At 42.1% G+C, this 22,243-nt stretch overlaps 1 protein-coding gene across 1 annotated transcript in view; it reads left to right on the top strand.

Annotated features, from left to right (window-relative positions):
* Positions 1 to 11,844, top strand: part of LOC137325512 (flavin-containing monooxygenase 5-like) — a 43,842-nt gene extending 31,998 nt beyond the window's left edge. Inside the window, exons 6-9 of the mRNA XM_067990689.1 lie at positions 156 to 343; positions 1,504 to 1,856; positions 2,615 to 2,687; positions 10,105 to 11,844. Of these exons, the coding sequence (XP_067846790.1) occupies positions 156 to 343; positions 1,504 to 1,856; positions 2,615 to 2,687; positions 10,105 to 10,450 (960 nt within the window). The 3' untranslated portion in view covers positions 10,451 to 11,844. The remainder of the gene's footprint in view (positions 1 to 155; positions 344 to 1,503; positions 1,857 to 2,614; positions 2,688 to 10,104) is intronic.
* The last annotated feature ends 10,399 nt before the right edge of the window (positions 11,845 to 22,243 follow it).

The raw sequence follows: 22,243 nt of genomic DNA on the forward strand, positions 1-22,243 counted from the left end.
CAGAATCTGTCTCCCTGCCCTAGTGAAACTTGCGTTGTCCAGAATTAGATGCACATATTTGGTTCCATTGGAGCAAATAGGATGCAGTATTGGTGTGTACCTGTACACGTACTTGGGGCAGATTTTAAAACTTACTGTTGTCACATTTCTTGTAGGTGTTTCTGAGTACGAGAAGAGGCGCCTGGATCGTAAACCGTGTTGCAGCAAAAGGATTCCCTGCGGACATGCTGTTTAACTGTCGCATTAATTGCCTGCTCCCTTCATCTCTAAAAACCTGGTTTGCTGAAAGAGCCGTGAACAGTCGATTAGATCATGCAAACTACGGTCTGCAGCCTAGCCACAGGTCTGTAATACCTGGCAATGTTCTGTTCTAGGAGACTGAAGTTTTGTGATGCAGCTATCTCTCTCTCTCCTCCTTTAAGACACTCCTTAACACTTATCTCTTTGACCAAGCATTTGGTCATCTGTCTTAATATCATTTTATATGGCTCGGTGTCAGATTTTGTCTGATTACGCTCCTGTGAAGTGCCTTGGGATGTTTTACAATACTAAAGAGGTTCTTATAAATGCAAGTTGTTGGGACAGAATTTTTTTTTAGCAATTAATGGACAGAATTTTAAGCTGCATTTTGTGGTCTCTCAGCCTCCAGCTCATTCTCCCAATTACTTTCTTAGTTACTTATTTTTCTCACCTATTTTCTCCATCTCTTCTCTTGAAGACATTAACCCCTTGCTGGGGTAGAGTTCTGTAGATCCTGAATGCCCTTCGGTACCTCATCCCATGGACCAAGGGGACATCGTAGCCAAGGCCAGTCCTATCCTCACACACCATATTTCCATCAGGAACGGGAATCCAGGCCAATTTTTCCTCTTCCCTAGCCCAGGGCCATTGTTGCCAATCGTAGCGCACTCTGGCTCAGATTAGCTAACTCAACACAGACCACGGATTGAATCAGGGAACTTTCATTTTCTGTATAGATCAGGTACTGGCCAGATAAACTTGCTAACCTTATATCTATAGTTACTTCTTTTTAAATTAGGTTTGTGATGGTTTTGTCTTTCACCAAAGCTGGTGCATTTGATTTCCCTACTCAAGTTGTGTCTCTGCTTCAACGTTGACTTCCCCAGTGCTGGTCATCAGTGAGAGTAGGACATGTGTCATCTAGTACCTCGCCATACGCTCCTTCCAAATGCCACCTCAGTCTCAGATCTATCCTACTCCAATTTCCGTCCTTCCTGATGTGGAAGCATTAAGTTTGTGCTCTTCACACCACCTGGGTTTTCACTATTTTAGGAGAATCACATGAAGGGGACCTCCACCTCGAGGACCTGCAAACTAAATTCCTTTGCATTTTTGTAATTGCCCACCACCTACCTGGCAATATTTGTGCATTCACTGGTCTTGACACTTAAGTTATTTTGTCACCTTCCACTGTAATTTCTTAAATGTTGTTGACACTAACATACTCCAGTGATTATTGTTGGGGTGTTATCTCTGTTGCAGTTTTTTCAGCCAACATCCAACGGTCAATGATGATTTGCCAAATCGCATTATATCAGGAACTGTTCTTGTGAAACCTAATGTCAAGCAATTTACTGAAACTGCGGCCATCTTTGAAGATGGCACAGTGGAAGACATCGATGTTGTTGTTTTTGCAACAGGATACACCTTCTCTTTCCCATTTCTGGATGAGTCTATTATTAAAGTTCACAAAAACCATGTTTCTCTCCACAAATATGTCTTTCTGCCTCAGTTGGAGCAACCAACTCTGGCCATCATTGGTCTTATCCAGCCATTGGGAGCCATTATGCCAATATCAGAACTTCAGGCACGTTGGGCCACGAGAGTCTTTAAAGGTACGAGAACACTTAAAATAAAAGTGAAGGCTATTAAGTATTGTATGTAATTTCCATTGACCTGAACAAGGTAGTCTAGTTTATAGTGAGTTGGGAATAATTAGTGGAGAGTTCAGGAAAGAGTGTGTGTGGATGCTGGATGAGAACAAGATTGAGATGATTGTGATGGCCTACCAAGTAGCCCACTGACTATCGCTGTCTAGAATCACACATGAAGAATCCCCTCCTGTTTGAAGTTCCAGAGGGCTGCTGATGCCCAACCATAGCCAGCAACTTCTGGAGAGAAATTGTGGAGGAAAAGAAATGTGTATGATTTGACAGAGCAGTGCCAGCAGCCATTGCTATAAACTTATTCTTTCCAAGCTGTTCCAAACTTTAGAATGGCTTAGCTTCTTCCTAGGATTGTCAGGCTTTTAAAATTCAAGTTCCATGTCACCTAATCACTACTTTCCAATTTACCTCATCCTGTCTTTCACTTTTCAACCTTAGCATGGGCTTTGGCCATTCACGTTGGTTTCTTAATTTAAAAAAAACTCCCAGTTGATGCAGCAATTTCAAAGTGGGTCCTCATGACATTATTTGCCTCCTTTGTATAAATCCCTGCTGATTCAATCACTGGTGAAGCAGCAAGTTAAAATGTACTAATTTCTGTCATATACAGCACTATGTTGCTGCAAGTGGGAAGTGCGTTTGCTTTTACAATATTGATTAGATAAAGCTGAAACAATGTTCATTTAATTTTGTGTTTCATTTTATAGGTTTGGCTAAACTGCCTTCTGTCAGCACCATGATGGCAGAGATATTGGAGAAGAAAGAAAAAATGGCCAAAAGGTATTTATTTTACACACCAATACTGAAGATAATTAATTTGACATCCCGCATTAATTCACCATCATGATTAGGTTTTACTAACTATTATTAAAAGTTCTGTTTCCCCTCACTCTTATCTGTTTTTTGTTAATGTCAGTAGAACCTAATGAGTACCTTGGGGGAATAAAATCACAAAAGAAACCTAGCATATAGGACCCGTCAAACCCCTGTGTGGTAACACGAGACCTATTTCTCTCCTGAGGGGTGTTGCGTAAGATTATTGAATTCCTCAGCATGGAGATGGGAGATCCACCTTCCCATTAACTTGCTCTCCCTAGTTGGTGACCCGCAGAACCCATTAAAGCCCCAGATGTGTGTTATGAGATAAGCTCAATAGCAAACCATTTGATCAGCAAAATATGAAGAAAAGGCAATATCTGGAAATGAAGACTGCAGATTTTATCTGATTGTTGCATTTTAAGTTGGGAATATACAATAAAGCAATTAATAATCAGATGCATTATATTTCGTGGAACAAGGTGTTACCTTGACAGTTGTGCAAAACAAGGTTTTTAGTTAGTTGCCAGTGTGTGTATGTAGAGCCAAAATATTTTGGCACAGCTTGGCATTAATTAAATATTTGCATCAGCTGAACAGTGCACTATTGATTATATCTCTGTGTGTCATCAGAATATGGGGTGGTGATCCTGCAGCTAGAAGGGAATAGTAAGGCAGGGGAAAAGAAGTGGATGACCTTCTGTGAGAGATGGACACCGGTTGAGGCAGTGCAGGAAACTCCTGGGGATCTGAAGTTATCTGGCAGGTATATAAGGGAGGAAAAGCACCAGCAACACCATGGCACTGTGGAGACAGTTGTCCAAAATCCCAAAGTACGCCCCTCTGGGTGAGGTCCCTTGCGTATTACTCATGAAGATTGTGTGCCCTACCCTAGGTCTGACACCACAGCTGATAGAATCATAGAATGGTTACGGCACAGAAGGAGGCCATTCAGCCCATCGAGCCTGCTCTGGCTCCTCCTAGATCCCAGAACTCCACAGGCTGCATGGAAATCTGCCCAAGAGATGGGCTGCTCCTGTGTCTGGTGCCTTTGATCATCCCTCCCCCCACCTGCTCCAACCACATTTCCATGCCACATGGCTAGCCCCAAATAACAATGGTCAAATCAGTCTGAAATAGTATCGTCTTGAGGGGGGAAAATTTGGAGGGACATACTTTTGGGCAGATAAGTGAAGGAAAGAATAAGAAAAAAGAAGCAAAAGGGTGGAGTATGCACGTGTTCATGTGTTTTACCTGCTCGGGGGGCAGGGCGAGGGTGGGGTGGGGGAGAGAGATGGGAGGTCATGTGATGCGCCGCCACTTTAGCTAGGCGCTGGGTGAATCGGCAGGGACCAGACATAGCAGAACCTGTGGAAAGCACTCAGCCGCTGTCTCGGAACAAAACTGATGGTATCTATTCCGTGAGTCGGTTGGGCCATCACGGTGATATGTCACGGCTCAGGACTTTCGACTATTTGACACACTGATACCCAAAAAAAACGATTTTATTCTTTACCATTTTTAAAGCCGAGCGAACGCAGCTCTCTGATACCCACCTCTAATTTGTGCACCTTGTGTATCATCTTGCTGCGTTTGCTCGGCTTTAAAAATGGTAAAGAATAAAATTGTTTTTTTTAAATTGGTAAAGGAGTAAAAGGCCACTGTTAGCGGATTTTTCCATTACAGTATTTAACAAATTTATTTTAAAATAAATTTGTTGGACTATAACCTGGTGTTGTAAGATTCCTTACATTTGTCCACCCCAGTCCATCACCGGCATCTCCACAGTATTTAACAAAGCGTTGATTAATCCTTCAACAATAACTTCCGCTTGATTCTGGCCCGAGTGGTTATTAAACAACAAGCTTTTAATAGATTGACTCACAACAGTCATTGTAGTCATAATACAACTGTCTCCAGATTACATTAAATGACAAGCAATTAATACAATCTGGTTTCCCAGATTTAGACTGATCAGTTCTGACCTCCTAGGCTGCCTTAGGCTGGACTTCCGACTGTCCTCTTGAGAGCTCTAACCTTTGGGAGGGAGCATGCCCTATCTTTATACTATTTGGTTGTGTTGTTCTGCACATAAGCATCTCTGGTCTTATCTCTTAGTCGTAAGTCATCCCATCGTGCTGACGCCAGGTTAGCAACTCAAGATAAGCTGTTTCACGTAACGTAACTAATGACCTCAACCTTCATCTCTGATTACAAGTTGTTTGTTCCTCTGAGGAATGCGTAGGTCCTTCTTATCTGAGCACCCCCCCCTCCACCCCAAATTCAGCCTTGCACGGCCTCAGCAATGTCGGTTTCTTAGCAACCACATCTCTAATCTAGAAACGGGCCACCTCTTGACCTTAGGGTGTTTTATAGTTCTGAAGTTTCAACATTCTCTGTCTTTTACAAACTGTCTTTGTTCACACACCGAAACACGACTCCAACCGCCTCCAACATCTGCCCTCTTGCTAAGATGCTTGGGAACTCTATGCGAGATGGGCTACTTGACTGTTCTTAGTTTTAAACCATATTCTTACAGCCATTTCTCTTGAACCTGAGTGAAACTACTCTGATTCAATTTTTACTTTATCCCTTAACTTTCTTCTTGGTCTTGCCTAAGATCATCTTGAGTTTACATTTTATCATCATTAGGTTTACATAAGCACACATGTACATATTGCAAGAAATCATGGACTTAAAAGATTCTCCAGCTCTCCATTTACTAATATCCATCTTGTGGATATTTTTGCGAAGTATTATTTCTCTCTAGCCCAATTTCATTGTTAACTCAAAGGAACCTAACCATGCATTTTGGAAATCCAAATTACTATGTTCCTCTTTACTTCAATTTCAATCCCTCTGATAGGTACCAGTGTTTCCTGATTGTTTCATTGATTAGTTGGTTTCTCTATGGAGCATGTGTCAGTGCCTTGCTTAAAAGGTTTTTTCACCCTCCTGATCCACATTAACCATTTCATATTGTGCTGTTGTCAAGTAACTGAGCATGTCTGAGACCCGTTCTTCAGTGCATCTTCACCATACGTTTCCACATACTAGTTGCCTCAAGCAACATATCACAGTATTAACTTTCTGCTGGCCAGTTTATTCTGGTATTGGCGAATGCGTTTTCCATGGCACATTTCATATGTCCAGTAAGATTCAATCCTGTAAGAGCAACTGCTCTGTTTAAAAAGTGGTTCCAATAGCTCACCAGGCTGTAGGCATTTGTAATCATGTTCTTCATCCTGGTTTCCAAATCCAGTTGATGGCAACATACATTTGTATCGTTCATGTCCACTGTAGCCATTCTTGGGCTTTCAGGTTATCTTATTAAAAGATTGGGGGGTGTCTGGAAGTCTTTGCTTATCTCCCCCTGCATGGTCCCGATATCTCGGGTAGTGGCCGGGCTATCAAATGCATTTTTCTCATTGTTTAGTATAGGCAAGGACACAAACATCTCCAAGAGAAAGCTATCAATTAACTATTCTCAACTACACTTTCCTGACTTTCAATAGATAATACATTTATACCAGATTGATATCTTTTGGTAAATCATGCCCAGGTGATTTATTTACCCAAAATCACCCAGGGCGACGACTTTAGAGAAATTCCCATTTGGTGGTGTAATTTACCTGTTTCTATCTTATATCCTCAATCACTTCCTCTCATCCAATTTTACACATCCCATTATATTACCATTCATGAGCCCTGGAGGAACTTTACTGTCTAATACAATATTTACAGTCTGGTCCAATATCCCAATACATTTTTGTTTATTTTACTTAAATTCTTCTTGGACCGCTTTTCATTATCCCAATTCAAGAGCTGGCTTTCTCTGCCTTCTGGATGTTTCTGCCTCTCTTTTTTTTTTTCCTGTTTGTTTTTTTGTTGAATGTGTATTCGGGGGTTCTGTAGGTGACACCTCTCTGTCTGAACACGGTGATTGCCTTGGCAACGGGCAGTTGCAGGGGCATTCTGTAAACACCATGTATTGTTCTATATGTATAAATGCGTAGGCTTCGAGGAGCTCCTGAACATTTACCTGACGAAGGAGGAAGCCTCCGAAAGCTTGTAGATTTCAAATAAAAATTGTTGGACTATAACTTGGTGTTGTAAAATTGTTTCCAATTCAAGAGCAGTGTTGTTGGACTGACAGGACTTGTCAATGTACAATTTTATTTCTCCGCCGCCGCCCCCCCCCCCTTCAAAATACTTTCTTCCTTGATACACAGCATTGGGCAGAAACCATTTAGACTGGAATCCTTTTATTTTAAAATATCATTTGATTATCCCCTTAAACTACAGGTAAATTTTCCCTTTGTGAGCTTGAACAGCAACTGATCAATTTATCTTATCAATTCCAATTTCAGAAACAAATTATGTCCAGGCTTTGTGGTTTTACAGAAGAAACAGAAGTCCTTGTAATTACTTTTGGCAAAATGTTTTCAAAGGAGGAAAAGCAACTTGGTTAAGGCTGATGATTGCTTTTCCTTCTCTATTTAATTTTGAATTTTCAACAGGGCTTAAGTCTTAATTCAAAACATCACCATGCTGTGACATTTGATATCTGCTGATGTCTGCAGATCAGGTCTTAAATTCTTAACACCACTGGATCGTTTCCTGCACCAACACTTTTACAATCCCAAAAACCATGGTCCCCTGTATATAAAGAAACACAAAATCCATTGTGGCTCTTCTTGAGAGCCCAGGGGGTTAAAAACAACAAACAATTCTTCAATTTTCTTCTGTCACGCTTTATCCTGGGACCAGAGAGGACTCCACACATGTTTCCATGAATTAATCTAATTAAGGAGGAATAGTCAGCAAAGGGAGTACAAAAATGATGCTCAGTATTTCCTTCCATCATATCCAAGTAAATTAAGAAACTTACTTTAAATAAATGCAAAGATTGTTGCTTGGTAAATTAAAAACAGATGTCAGTGTCCTTGCAGAAAAATGAACAACTCACGCAGTGTGCGTCAACGCAGCTGTTACATTAATTTTTTAAGAACTTTTGTGTCAGGGAAGATAATATTTTAGTTCATTCATCTTAGTTTTAGTTAGTCCAATATTTCCAGATTATTGTCATAGAGACAGGACGAGTTAGCGTTCACACCTAAACAAACTCTTTATACATATTGCACAAAAGAGAACACAAAGCAAACATTGAAAAGGGGGCGTAGCCCGCAACAGCGAAAAGAAAGCACTAACACAGGCTTTTAAAACAAAGAACAAGTTCTGTAGCCAGTAACACTATACTGATTTTTACATAATTCCTTAACAGCCTCTGTCTGCTGTGAAAGGACTCATTTTAACTCCTTGTCCTCCTACACAAATTTTCTCTTTTTTGCTTAGAACATTTTAACTCCTTGTCCTCCTGCATAATTTCTTTCCCTCTTCTCTTTTGCTTAGAACATAAACTATCCAGTGCACTTGTCATGGTTTATTCTTTTAATTGCTGGAGGTGGGGGGGAATGGCTACCTTTAGCTCACTCGGTCACAACCACTTATCCGGCTTCCCCGTCTCGTCGGAATTACTCAGTCAATCTCTTAACTCGGATGCCATTTGTTAGCGGATATTTCCGTTACTGTATTCAACAGAGGGTTGTTAATCCTTCAACAATAACTTCCACTTGATTCTGGCCCAAGTGGTTATGAAACAATAAGCTTTTAATAGATTGACTCACAACAGTATTATAGTCATAATATGACTGTCTTCAGATTACATTAAATGACAAGCAATTAATACAACCTGGTCTCCTGGATTCAGACTGATCAGGTCTGACCTCCTAGGCTGCCTTGCGCTGGACTTCCAACTGTCCTCTCGAGTGCCCTAACCTTTGGGAGGGAGCATGCCCTATCTTCATCCTATTCAGCTGCATTGTTCTGCACGTAAGCATCTCTGGTCTTATTTCCTAGTCGTAAGTCATCCCATCGTGCTGACGCCACGTTAGCAACTAAAGATAAGCCGTTTTATGTAACGTAACTAATGACCTCAACCTTCATCTCTGATTACAAGCTGTTTGTTCCTCTAAGGAATTTGTAGGTCCTCCTTATCTGAGTAAACCCCCCACCTCAAAATTCGGCTTGCACGGCCCCAGCAATGTCGGTTTCTTAGCAACCACATCTCTTATCTAGATACGGGCCACCCTTGGACCTTTGGGTGTTTTATAGTTCTGAAGTTTCAGCCTTCTCTGTCTTTTACAAACTGTCTTTGTTCACACACCGAGACATGACTCCAACTCCCTCCAACATCCGGCCTCTTGCTAAGATGCTTGGGAGCTCTATGCGAGATGGGATACTTGATTATTCCTAGTTTGAAACCATATTCTTACAGCCACTCCTTTAAAGTTTTCACAGAATAATGGACATTTATGGCATTCAATCCCCAAAACATCAGGAAAAATCACAGTAGAATTAAATAAAAATGGATGGCGACTTAATTCAGTTGCTGTAAATAAGTGGCTCCTACATGACATAAACCCCCCCCCACCGATTGCAATAAAACAGGAAATCCTCTAGTTCATCACCAGTAAGACCATGGGAAATCTACTAGTATTAATATAAAATCAGGAGAGAATATAGGACTTTAAAATGGGGATTGACTTTTCGTCTGGGTGCCCTCGTCTAATTATCCCCCACCCTTCTTACCTCCCTTCAAAATGCCTTGGAATGTTTTACCACATTAAAGGCACTATATAAATGTAAGTTGTTGATGCTTCACCTGAAGACCACTAGGTCATAACTCCACATGTGCAATGCCATGGGACCTCAATTTGTATTTAATGTTTTTCATATCTGCAAAAATATTGTTCTTGCATTGAAAATGTACATTTTTTTTAAACTTTCATAATTACAGGAGTTTGTTGCTGTTGGTGTCCGAGGTCATACCTTGTCAATATTGAGAACTGTACCGTTAAGGTTTGTATGCGGAGCTCCGACAATGGCCAACAGTGGGTAAATGCATTGCTGGATGTTGTGCAAAGCCACACAGGCAAGAATATTCCCTTGTTTGATCCCCAGTCTGCACTGAGTTAGTTGATCTCAAGCAGAGCAGCAGTGGGGGAAAAAAGCTAGTGGAATATGTCATGTTGCGGCTCTTGCTCACTCTCTAGTGACGCTTGCTGTAGAATGTTTGTCTGTGTGTACTTTGAGTGAGGACAGGGGTTGGGCTCGCCAGTGATATTTAGGTAGCATGCCTGAAATTCACTGTCAAAGCTCACACAGTAAGAATGTCCATTGCATTGAAGGCTGCCACCACCTCTGGAACAGTACCCCAGCATGAGGCTGTGGCCTACAGGAAAGTGGGGGTTGCAAATTAGAAGCAAAATCAGATTTCTTTTAAGTTTTATGTCTCTCTCTCTCTCACTCTCTCTATAAGGTATGTCGGCTCCCAAAGACACACTATTCAAGTTGATTACGTACTCTACATGGATGAATTAGCTGAGCTGATCGGTGTGAAACCCAACATAAAGCAGCTCCTCCTCAGTGATCCATTGTTGGCATTTCACGTTTTCTTTGGTCCCTGCTCACCTTACCAGTTTCGACTGACTGGGCCTGGAAAATGGCCGAAAGCTCGGGAAACCATCCTCACACAGTGGGAACGCACCATCAAACCGACCAAAACGCGTGTGGTCACTGATAATCAGAAAGGAACCTCTTTGCCAGTGCTGCTGAAACTGTTGGCTCTGTTGGTTGCCCTTGGTGCTGTTTATCTGTTTCTCTAATTAGATGTTAGGTTTTCCTGAGGAGTTTCTCTCAACCTTTGTTTCAGCCAAATAATGAAAGAAATGCAGATTGTTTTTAATAATAGCATTGATTACCTTTCACGTGATGTATTTTGATTCCTGTGGATTTTGTTCCTAAATACTCAGTGCCTTGATTGAATCAGGTTCTACATCTGGCTCAGCTGTTTTTAATGGGAGGAACATTTTGCCAAGAAGCAGCCTACCAACTGTGGGTGCTTATTTAATGAGCAAAATGTTCCATGTGGGATTAATACTTACTAATTTACAAACTGCGTATCCTTTTTTATTCAAGTTGATCACGTACCTATATGCAGTGTATTAGGATCAGGTGTTTTAAGAAATGGGAATGAAAAATTGTTTTTTAAAATGCTATGACAACTATATTTTACTATTCCAACACTCATTGTCTCGGCTCATACATGAGGAATAGCCACTTGGCTGAGATACCGCAGGGTGCTTGTGGATCTGTGCCCCAGTTGGAGCTAGCAATTTTAGGAGTGGAAGGGGGAAAAAACAAAAACAATTTTCACATACTGTATGACAAATATTTACATATTTGTTTTAAAAAAATTATATTCTGTCCCAGAAGTGGAAATAAAACACACCTCACACGGATCCTCAACCTGGTTCAGTTGGTAACCCTCTCAACTCTGAGTCATAAAGTTTTGAATCCTGCTCCAAGACTGGGACACATAATCGACACTGATACCCTAATATAGTACCGATGGAGATCCACTCACTGTTCTGGTTACTCAGGTGGATGTTGACGATACCAGAGCAGTACTGGAAGAGTCCTTCCGTGCCCTGTCCAGCATTCCTCCCTCAACTATCACCCAACAAAACAGTTTTAACCCTGGTCATCTATCTCATTGCTCTTTGTGGGATCTTGCTGTGTGCAAAATGGCTGTGTTTGCCTACAAAACAACATACTAATTTGTTGTATGTGAAGTGTTGAGACAGTTCTGAGATGTTTAGCTTATAATAAGATATCCAATTATCTAAAACCTGCAACTCTTTTGGTTTCATTTTAAAGATAAAATCACTGGGTGTTGTTTGTGCCAGATACAATTGACTTTTGTATTTGTATAATTATAGTGCTTACACACTGTTATAAATAATAATTAGTGGCTTTCTTCCTCTGTCTTTGATTTCACTGAGGATTTGACTGATGGTGCAAAAGTTGACCCACTGAAATCCACAGCTGTGGGAGGAACATGATGCAGCAAATCATTGGATGTGGGTATGGAAACACTAAATATTCAAGAAAACTCAGAATAACGCTAATTAAATCCAGGTTCAATCCCAAATTGTACATGTCTCAAAAGCTCAGTTCTGGACTTTAGAATGTGAGAAATTAAATCAGTTGCACCTCATGTTGAGTTATGATTGTTTTCAAGTGTTATTTTCTCATAGGGTTTGTAACATAAACTCACATTCTGAATCACTGTGGACCAGTTTAATATTAAAGATGTGTGTGTTGTAAGGCTACAGCATCCAAGCCCCAAAGAATTGTTCATTTACAGATGGAAAAATGTGTTGTTTCACTGACGTCTCAGGAACAAAAAAGGGCAAGTGCGGGAATTTTCTTTTCATCTTTAGCTTGGTGTCAGTTTTTGTCCGATTACACTCTGGTGAAGCACCTTGGGACATTTTATTACGTTAAAGGCACTATATAAATGCAAGTTGTTGTTGTTTTTGTGGCCTTCAGGTCCCTGCTGCCAGTACCTGTCAGCTCCTCTGATCTGAGTGGGGTTGGGCGCAAGGCGTACTTCTTCTGGGCACAAAGGGAGAGAAGACTTGTATTAGGGGTCTCTGCCCTTTTTTTCTCTGCCATGCCCCCAGCAAATATGGATTCCCCGGTAACCAACCCTTCATTCAGTCAATGTCGGCAAACAGTGGAGACACAGCGGACCATCTCAAAGTGAGAGCATTGTGTATGCTGCCAGAGATCATGGCATTGACCTGCATGATCTTATGGCAGGAGTTGTGCACAATGCTGCACACTGACACAGTAAAAGTCCTTCCCTATTCGTATGAGGCTCACTCCTGTGCTAAAGAGATTGAAGGGCAATGTGCGGCCCAGTGATTAGGGAAGTCGGCCAGGTGGAATCAGCCAAGTCGCATGACACCTCTGTAGTAGAATCGTACAATGATACAGCACAAAAGGCAGCCATTCGGCCCGTTGTGCCTGTGCCAGCTCTTTGCAAGAGCTGTCCAATTAGTCCCACTCCCCTGTTCTTCCTCCATACCCCTGAAAATTATTCCTTTCCAAGTATATATCCAATTCCCTTTTGAAAGTTACTATTGAATCTGCTTCCACCCTTCACGCAGTGCATTCCAGATCATCACAACTCCCTGCATTAAAAAAAATCTCCTCATCTCCCTTCTGGTTCTTTTGCCAATATCGCAGGATACCAGTTGAACACCGGTAAAATGAGATGCCAGTCATCATTGAGCACTCCATTGCAATCTTGAAGCGGTACTTCAGGTGCCAGCATAACTCTAGGGGCATCCTATAATACAGTCCAGCTAAAGTTTAGGAACTGCTGGATGCTGCAAACCTCAACATGGGGACATGAAGGCACACACAGGAGGGCAGAACCCAAAGGGTTGGTTTGCGAGAACATTCGGTAAGTTCTAATACAGGACACTTTCTCTGAACTTGCAAATGCATTTGCTTTTGATTTTGCTTTTCTGCCAGTAAGCAAATGAGAGAATAAGATGAAAAGTAGCAGAAGGTTATGACAAGCCCTGAGCTGGTGACAATCCTCCTACTTCTCTAGCACCCTATGTAGGCCTTTAGGGAGTATAGCTCTGCTGAGAATATCTCTGGAGTTGCCACACTCTCCATAGTGGATGGCAGTAACATGAAATCATCATGCAAGGCTGCGCATATGTGACTAGTGGAGACCTCCACCTGAGCCACCATCTACAGCACATTGCTTGGCATAGTCCCCATTGACTGCACTGGCGTCGTTCCTTTAAAAAGGATATCTCATCAAGCCCAGATCCCCAAGCTCCTCTACCAGGGTAAGATGCCAATTGACCCTCCAGCCAGTGGATTCCTCTGCCACCACCAGCTGCTCCTGCTGTATATGATACTCAGTGCACTCCACTCCGCTCTCACTCAATGTCTAAATACCCTGGGATGGATATTTCTGTGCTAGTCCTTTAGAGTGACGGTATGTGTTGTAAGGTGATAGCATGCCCGGAAGTACTGGGGCCTGGCTCTGCTTCCTGTGCCACAGCTAGAGAAAGAGATGAGGAAGGAGGGTACAATGGTGATCTTCTGAGCTGCTGTTTTTGTAGAAAGAGCAACATGATAAGAGCTTTAGATTTTGCTTTGCTGCCGGTGAGCAAATGAGAGAATAGGATGACAAGGAAAAGTAGCAGAAGGTTATGACAAACCCTGAGCTGGTGACAATCCTCTTACTTCTCTAACACCCTCTGTAGCCTCCCTTCCAAGGATTTTCAGGGTATCCTCCTCATTTGAGGTTAGTGCATGAAGGTCAGGAGGTCCCCCTCCAATTGTATGTTCTTTCTCTGTTGTTATGGGTGGTCTCTTTTCTAAAATTAACTTTTTTTAAAAGTAAGTTTTAGTGCAGCGTCTGAGAGTCCACTGATGTGACCCACCCATGCATTTGCAAAATGTTTGTCTTCCCTGTGAGATGCAGTATGACACCAACAGGGTGGGTCATCTATGGTATAATCCATCAGGTAGGTGTACAGGCTTTGTTCCCCATGGCCTAGCCCTAAACTTGCATCTCTCTGTATTCTTTCCACTCTTCCCCCACCCCCCCCCCCCCCCACCCCGCCGCCCCCATGCCCTCTCCAAGTTCATCTTGACCCATGTGATCCATCCCTCTGCTCCCTCCACCCCATTCCCACAAATCTGCCGACCACCTCACCTCCCTTCCTGGGCCCCTTGCTAGCTGACGTAAATATTTGCCCCTCCTCAGGCACTGTCCTACCCTAATGTCTTGGTCGGAAAATGAATAAACAGGTTTATCCAGATTTGGAAGTTTTGTATTTTTATCATTTCTGAACAGAGTTCGGAGTGAAAAGGTTTTTCCATTGATTTTAGCGTTGAACGTGAGCTGGAAAGTAACCAATTGATGATTGGAGGGAAAGTGGGACGACGAGATCTGCTGTAGGTGAAATACACAGAAATAAGTGTTCTCATCTTCAGAGGTTGGCAATACTTTTTACTACGAATCTTAAAGAGAAACAAATGTTAGAGAAGTTACATTATTTCTCTCAAATTTAGGTTTTCATTTGACTCCGTACCTGCTTGTAGAGGCAAAGTGCACTGAAGGGAGCTTTTTTTCTCTCCCTCTCACTACTTGACAGTCTATGATTTAATTCTAAAAGTTACTGTGTAAAAGTTGAGATGTTAAAAGAAGATTTGCTCCCCATGAAAATGTCATCATCTGAACAACAAACTGAGAAGTGTGAAGTGAGGTATTTTGGTACAAAGGATGAGGAATATAAACTAAATGGTACAATTTTAAAGGGGGTGCAGGAACAGAGAGACCTGGGGGTGCATATTACAAGACTTTGAAGGTAGCAAGACAAGTTGAGAAGGCTGTTTATAAAGCCCAGGATCCCATGTGCTTTTTTAATAGAGTATAAAAGCAGGCAAGTTATACTAAACCTTCATAGAGGTTGGGCCTCAGCTGGAGTATTGGGCCTGATGATAACGGGGAGGTGGAAGGGAGGTGTAGCAGCCAGGAAACCCAGAAATACAGGCTTCCCGGAGGTCCTGCTGAATTTAATGGCCAGCCAAATTGAGAGGCAGGTTGGCTGTTGGGCGGGTAGGTCTGTGGCACCGGGTCACAGCCAGGGAGCAGAGGGAGGTGAGTCTGACATCGGGGACTGAGGGGGGAGCAGAGAACGGGGGTCGGGCATTGGGGGGAGTCAGACATGGGGGATCCGATTGCTGGGGGAAGCGGGGTCAGATGATCAGGGGGATCCGATCGTGGGGTGGTTTACATGTTAGCTTGGTGGACCCAGGGGAAGCACTCCTGCTCCTGGCCCTGGGACACAGTGCTGGTCCCCATTGTTCCATCCAGCTGTTCTCGCCTCCCTTCAGTTGCCTGGTTTCCCGAGGCCCGGGAAACCCCGCCGGCCAGTGTTAAATCTGGAACAGAGATTAAAATCTTACGCATGCAGCCGCATTAAAATATTTGAATGACGGGCCCGCCTCTGGAGAGCAGGCTAATCGCCCGCCCCCCAACCCGCCTCCATTAAAACCGGAAGTGGGTGTGTTGGAGGCGATTTGGGATCGGGTTTCTCATTTGAAAATTTTTAACCCACCGCCCCCCCCCCCTTTTCCTGGGGGGTTAAACTTACCCCCATTGTGTTCAATTCTGGGCAAAACACTTTAGGAGGTATTTCAAGGCCTTGGAGAGGGTGCAGATGAGATTTACTAGAATGGTACCAGGGATGAGGTACTTCAATTGTGTGGAGAGACTGGAGAAGCTGGGATTGTTCTCCTTAAAGCAGAGAAGGTTAAAGGGAGATTTGATAGAGGTGTTCAAAATTATGAGGGGTTTTGATAGAGTAGATAAGGAGAAACTGTTTCCACTGGCAGGAGGGCCGGTAACCAGAGGGCGCAGATTTAAGGTAATTGGCAAAAGAACCAGAGGAGAGACGAAGCAACGTTTTTTTTACGCAGCGAGTTATTATGATTTAGAATGTATTGTCTGAAAGGGTGGTGGAAGCAGATTCAATAGTAACTTTCAAAAGGGAATTGGATAAATACTTGAAGGGGAAAAAATTGCTGGGCTATGGGGAAAGAGTGGGGGAACTGGACTAATTGGATAGCTCTTTCAAAGAGCTGGCATAGGCACGATAGGCCAAATGGCCTCCTTCTGTGCTGTAAGAGTCCAGAGAGACCGGAGGTAGACCAACTGCTTATTGCACCTAGTGCAGTAAGTAAAGTCATATCTGACCAGGATTTACCCAGAAATATGAGAGAAAAGAATAGTTATTGGTAGTTCATTGTCAACTTTCACATGTTCCACTGCTATGCAATACTATCCTTGCCTAAAGTGTTCATGACATTAATGGAATTTGCATTAGTAGAAACCAGGAATGATGTTTGTACAGTGAAAGGTTTGAGAAAAGCATTTTAATGGCATGAAAGAGTTTTTTCTAAACTTAATTTTTTTTAAAGGAAGTAAGTTTTAGTGAAGCGCCTGAGAGTCGACTGATGTGACCCACCCGTGCATTTTCAATCTGTTTTCCTCCACTGTGAGATGTGGCATGACATCCACATGGTGGAACATCTGTTGTATGATCCATTAGGCAGGTGTACAGGCTTTGCATCTTTTGTTGGATGGGAGCATCTGTTACTTGAATAGGAATCAGTAGCATGAACCCTCCCAATGCACAATGCAGAATCAGTAAAATGTACACCAGCTGAGAAAACTAGCAACAGTTGACCAACAGCTTTCAAAAAATGTTGACACAACTTCCACCTCACCCCAAACATTGACAGCTCCAAAAGAAAGTCATTACACTGAAATACAATGAGACAGGGGTTTGTAAACATAACTGTATGCTAGGGTTGTCAACTCTCCAGGATTGTCCTGGAGTCTCCAGGAATTAAACATTTATCTCCTGGACACTGCTGTGAGCAACTCAAGGGAAAAATCATTGGCGGGGGGGGGTTTAAAATACAATTGTGTGGGGTTTTTTTTTCATTTTCTTTGAACACTTTTGTTTCTTAGTTATAAAAATATCGGTGGTTGGGGGGTGAGGTTTGACTGGGTAGGGTAGCAACCCTACTGTATGCTGACCAACATTCCTTCACTGTTGAAGTGATAAAAAACATAAGTACTTGAAAGCCTGAAGAGGGTGCAAGTGTGATCAAGATTTATCTTCACGGGAAGGGGGGTCCTTCCTTTAAGTGGAAACATCAAGTCTGTGCTTTACAGAGTGACATCCTTGCTTGGGAAATCACTCCATATTGCCCATCAAATTAAATTCATTTGTTTTTTTGTAATTGCCCACCATCTACTTGGTAATATTGGGGACAATAATCTGGGACAAAATTAATTGGCACTTGGAAAAGTATGGACTAATAAATGAAAGTCAGCATGGATTTATTAAAGGAAAATCATGTTTGACTAATTTGATTCAGTTCTTTGATGAAGTAACAGAGAGGGTTGATGAGGGTAGTGCGGTTGATGTGTATATGGACTTTCAAAAGGCATTTGATAAAGTACAACATAATAGACTTGTAAGCAAAATTGATGCCCTTGGGATAAAAGGGACAGTGGCAGCGTGGATACAGAATTGGCTAAGAGACAGAAATTAGAGAGGAGTGGTGAAGAATTGTTTTACAGTCTGGAGGGAAGTATACAGTAGTGTTCCCCAGTGGTCAGTATTAGGACCCCACTACTCTTTGATATTTATTAATGACTTGGACTTGGGTATAAAGGGTATAATTTCAAAGTTTGCTGATGACACGAAACTCGGAAATGTAGTAAACAATGCGAAGGATAGTAATAGACTTCAGGAGGTCATAGACAGACTGGTGAAATCGGCAGACACGTGGCAGATGAAGTGTGAAGTGATAGGTTTTAGTAGGAAGAATGAAAGGCAATATAAACTAAATGGTACAATTTTAAAGGGGGTGCAGGAACAGAGACCCGGGGGTACACAAACACAAATCTTTGAAGGTGGCAGAACAAGTTGAGAAGGTTGTTAAAGCATACAGGATCCTGGGCTTTATTAATAGAGGCATAGAGTGCAAAAGCAAAGAAGTTATGCTAAACCTTTATAAAACACTGGTTAGGCCTCAGCTGGAGTATTGTGTTCAATTCTGGGCATCACACTTTAGGAAGGATGTCAAAGCCTTAGACAGCGTGCAGAAGAGATTTACTAGAATGGTACCAAGGATGAGGGTCTTCAGTTATGTGGAGACACTGGAGAAGCTGGGGTTGTTCTCCTTAGAGCAAAGAAGGTTAAGAGGAGATTTGATACAGGTGTTCAAAATCATGAACAGTTTTTTACATAGAATTACATAGAATGTGCAGCACAGAAACGGGCCATTCAGCCCAACAGGTCCATGCCAGTGTTTATGCTCCATACCAGCCTCCTCTCTCCCTATCAGCATAACCTTCTATTCCTTTCTCCCTCATGTGTTTATCGAGCTTCCCCTTGAATGTTAGTCATCTCAACTACCCCTTGTGACAGAGAGTTCCACATTCTAACCACTCTCTGGGTAAAGAAGTTTCTCCTGAATTCCCTATTGGATTTATTAATGACTATCTTATTTTTATGGCCCCTAGTTCTGGCCTCCCCCGCTAGTGGAAACATCTCTATGTCTACCCTATCAAACCCTATCATAATCTTAAAGACCTCTATCTGAGGCCACCCTTCAGTTTTTTTTTCTGGAGAAAAGAGCCCTAGCCTGCTCAATCTTTCCCAATAGTATAACCTATCCTTAAAGGAGGAGAGGGAGGTGGAGAGGTAGAAGGGTTTAGGGCTTGGGGACTAAGCAGCTGAAGGCACTGCCGCCAGTGGTGGCTTGAAAGGAGATGGGGAGAAATGCAAAAGGCCCGAGTCAGAGGAGCAGAGTGTAGGGCTTGAGGAAGTTACTGAGATAAGGAGGGGCAAAGCCATGAAGGGATTTAAACACAAAGATGAGAATTTTAAATTTGAAGTATTGGGGTACTGGGAGCCATTGTAGGTCAACAGGACAGGGATGATGGTTGAGTGAGACTTGATTTGGGATAGGACACGGGCAGCACAGTTTTGGATGAGCTGAAATTTATGGAGCATGGGAGACCAGCCAAGAGACCATTGGCATAGTTAAGTCTGGGGGTGACATGGATGAGGGATTCAGCAGCAGCTGGGCTGAGAAAAGGGTGGGGGGGGGTGGTGGGGTGACGTTACGGAGTTGAAAGTCAGCAGTCCTCAGTTCGTAGGAGTTGCAGATCTGCTTATTACTGTGCCTTTTTTTACTATGAACTTGACCTTAAAAGTGTGGGAGAGAGCCCGAACTGTTAACAATGGGATTCTGATAACATTATACGCAGAACACAGAGGAAATCAGGCCCCTCGGTGTCACAAGTGTCATATTCTCGAGCTTTTGTCATTTGCCAGGTTTTAGTGCCATCGAGTAGGGTGAGCAAGATACTGTTATTGTACAGTCTGACCTTTTGTTTTGAGGGAATGTAGTGATTCTCCAAATGTTATCTCGTTTGTTAAAAGCACCAACTGCTTTGCCAACTTTAGCTGATAACTCTTCCAATATTAGCACTGCTGTATATTATATTTCCACGATAGGGGAAGTGGCTGATGTTCTGTAGTGTCTCTCCCCTTGGCTGGGTGTCATCACCGCTGCCGTCCATTCCAACCTTCGTGCTCTTTGTTTTGTTCTGAGATTTTCACTTTGACTCATTGCTTTGTTTTGTTGTTGATGCCCTTTTTTCTTTTGTTTTTGCCAACAGTGCTATAGCAAGCGTGAAATCTAGACATCCAAGTGTCTTCAGTTTCAGCCAATGGTTCTCTGTGTTTTGACCCATGCATTATTAGTCCATATAACATAGAGGTGGCGAGACATGTCCGCTGCCCGACGGTCTTTATTTTGTTATATCCTCCCTCTAATACAACTTTCCGTTACATCAGAGAATTTCTTAGTGATGTTTAATGTACTTTCTGGGGAAATCCACAACACAGTGCAAAATTTGTCAGTGTGTAAACCTAACAATTCTATCAAAGGTCTTTTCAAAATCGCTTCAGTTAATGATTAACCCGACACCTTAATACATTTCGCTAGGATATTGCGGAGTACAAAGATTCGATCATTGCACAATCTTCCATTTCTAAAGTCAGCTCGTCTCCGCAAGTCTTTTCCATCTAGAGCCGAGCTAATCCTGTTTAGCAGCGTGATGTTAAATACCTTTCATTGGACCTGTAGTGAAGTCAGCCCATAATACCCTGGAACAGGTCTCCCTTCTTTAAGCTACCTTTTTATTTGATCTCTCTTCCAGTCCATGCGATTCTTTTCTTGCACTTGTACATTATTTGACAGTTTACCATTACACCCCTACGTTCTTGACCATTTCTGCTGCTACTTTGTAAGCTGGTAAATGGCTCTCCGATCTTCATCTTTATGGCTTCCTTGACTTCTTTTAAGTTCACATTCATACCTTGGGTTCTATTACGTTCTCTCTGGAATATTTAGCTTTACTTGTGGTTGAGGTGTGCTAAGAGATGAACTATCCTGAAGAGATTGAACGGTTCTAAAGTATCTCTCCTTTTAATTGCAAGCATATTTAAAAATAAAACTACCAGCTTATCAAACTGTAAACAATTAAAGGTTCCATTTTACAATTTGTTCAGAACGCCCTTCAGACAAAGGGGAGTGAGAGAGAATCATTATGCTGCAAGAAAGTACAATTACAGCCCAAGTAAAGAGAATTTTCCCAACTGTGTTCGCCCAGCTCTTTGCTTTGACATCCTAATAGAAATCAGTAGTTACAAATGGATTTGTTAATGTTATGATAAAGGCACCAGAGACTGGCTGTACTATCACTACCATCGCTGTCTGAACACTCTCCTGCCTTGAGGTCATTCATGTTCTCTTGTCAGGAGTGCATCCAATTAATGTTCCCAGCAGTATGAATTGATAACCAACAGTCGTCACATTCCTAGAAATTTCCACGCCCATGGAAAAGATAAACATCTCGATGTTCTCTTGTTCCTGTGCTAGATCAAAACAGAGCAACAAAGCTTTTTGTAAATAAGGAGGAAAACAGAAATGAAATGTCAGACTATGACAGAAAAACTGTTAAGCATAACTACGAAACTACACAAAAATAAAAAGCCCCATCTGTACTTTACAATCGCGGGACACAATCTAATCTAATAAATTTCAGAGCAGGGATGCAAAAATCATTACAAAAGGGAGATCAGGCCTGCTTAAAACTGCTTTGGTACCAAACTAAAGGAAGTGCTTGATAAGAGTAAATAAGGAGAAACTGTTTCCAATGCCAGAAGGGTCGGTAACCAGAGGACACAGATTTAAGGTGATTTGCAAAAGAACCAGAGGAAACATTTTTTACACAGTGAGTTGTAATGATCTGGAATGCACTGCCCGAAATGGTGGTGGAAACAGATTCAATAATAACTTACAAAAGGGAATTGGATAAATACTGGAAGGGAAAAAAATTACAGGGCTATGGGGAAAGACCAGGGAGTGGGATTAATTGGATAGCTCTACCAAAGAGCTGGCACAGACACGATGGGCCGAATAGCCTCCGTCTGTGCTGTATCATACTAATATTTGTACATTTATGGCCCTGACACTTAAAAACCTATACTACTATTCTGAAATGTTATTGGTATTAATGTACTCCAATGATTATTGTTACGGTGATATCTCATCTACAGCTTTTTCAGCCAAACTCCAACGGTCAATGATGATTTGCCAGTTCGTATTATATCAGGAACTGTTCTTGTGAAACCTAATGTCAAGCAATTTACTGAAACTGCGGCCATCTTTGAAGATGGCACAGTGAAAGACATCGATGTTGTTGTTTTTGCAACAAGATACACCTCTTTCCCATTTCTGGATGAGTCTGTTGTTAAAGTTCACAAAAACCATGTTTCCACAAATATGTCTTTCCACCTCAGTTGGAGCAGACGACTTTGGCTGATCCAGCCATCAGGAACCATTATGCCAGTAACTGAACTTCAGGCACATTGGGCCACAAGAGTTTCTAAAGGTATGAGGACACTTTAAAGTGAAAGGTA

Source organism: Heptranchias perlo, chromosome 9 (assembly GCF_035084215.1).
Source record: "Heptranchias perlo isolate sHepPer1 chromosome 9, sHepPer1.hap1, whole genome shotgun sequence".
Classification (NCBI taxonomy): Eukaryota; Metazoa; Chordata; class Chondrichthyes; order Hexanchiformes; family Hexanchidae; genus Heptranchias; species Heptranchias perlo.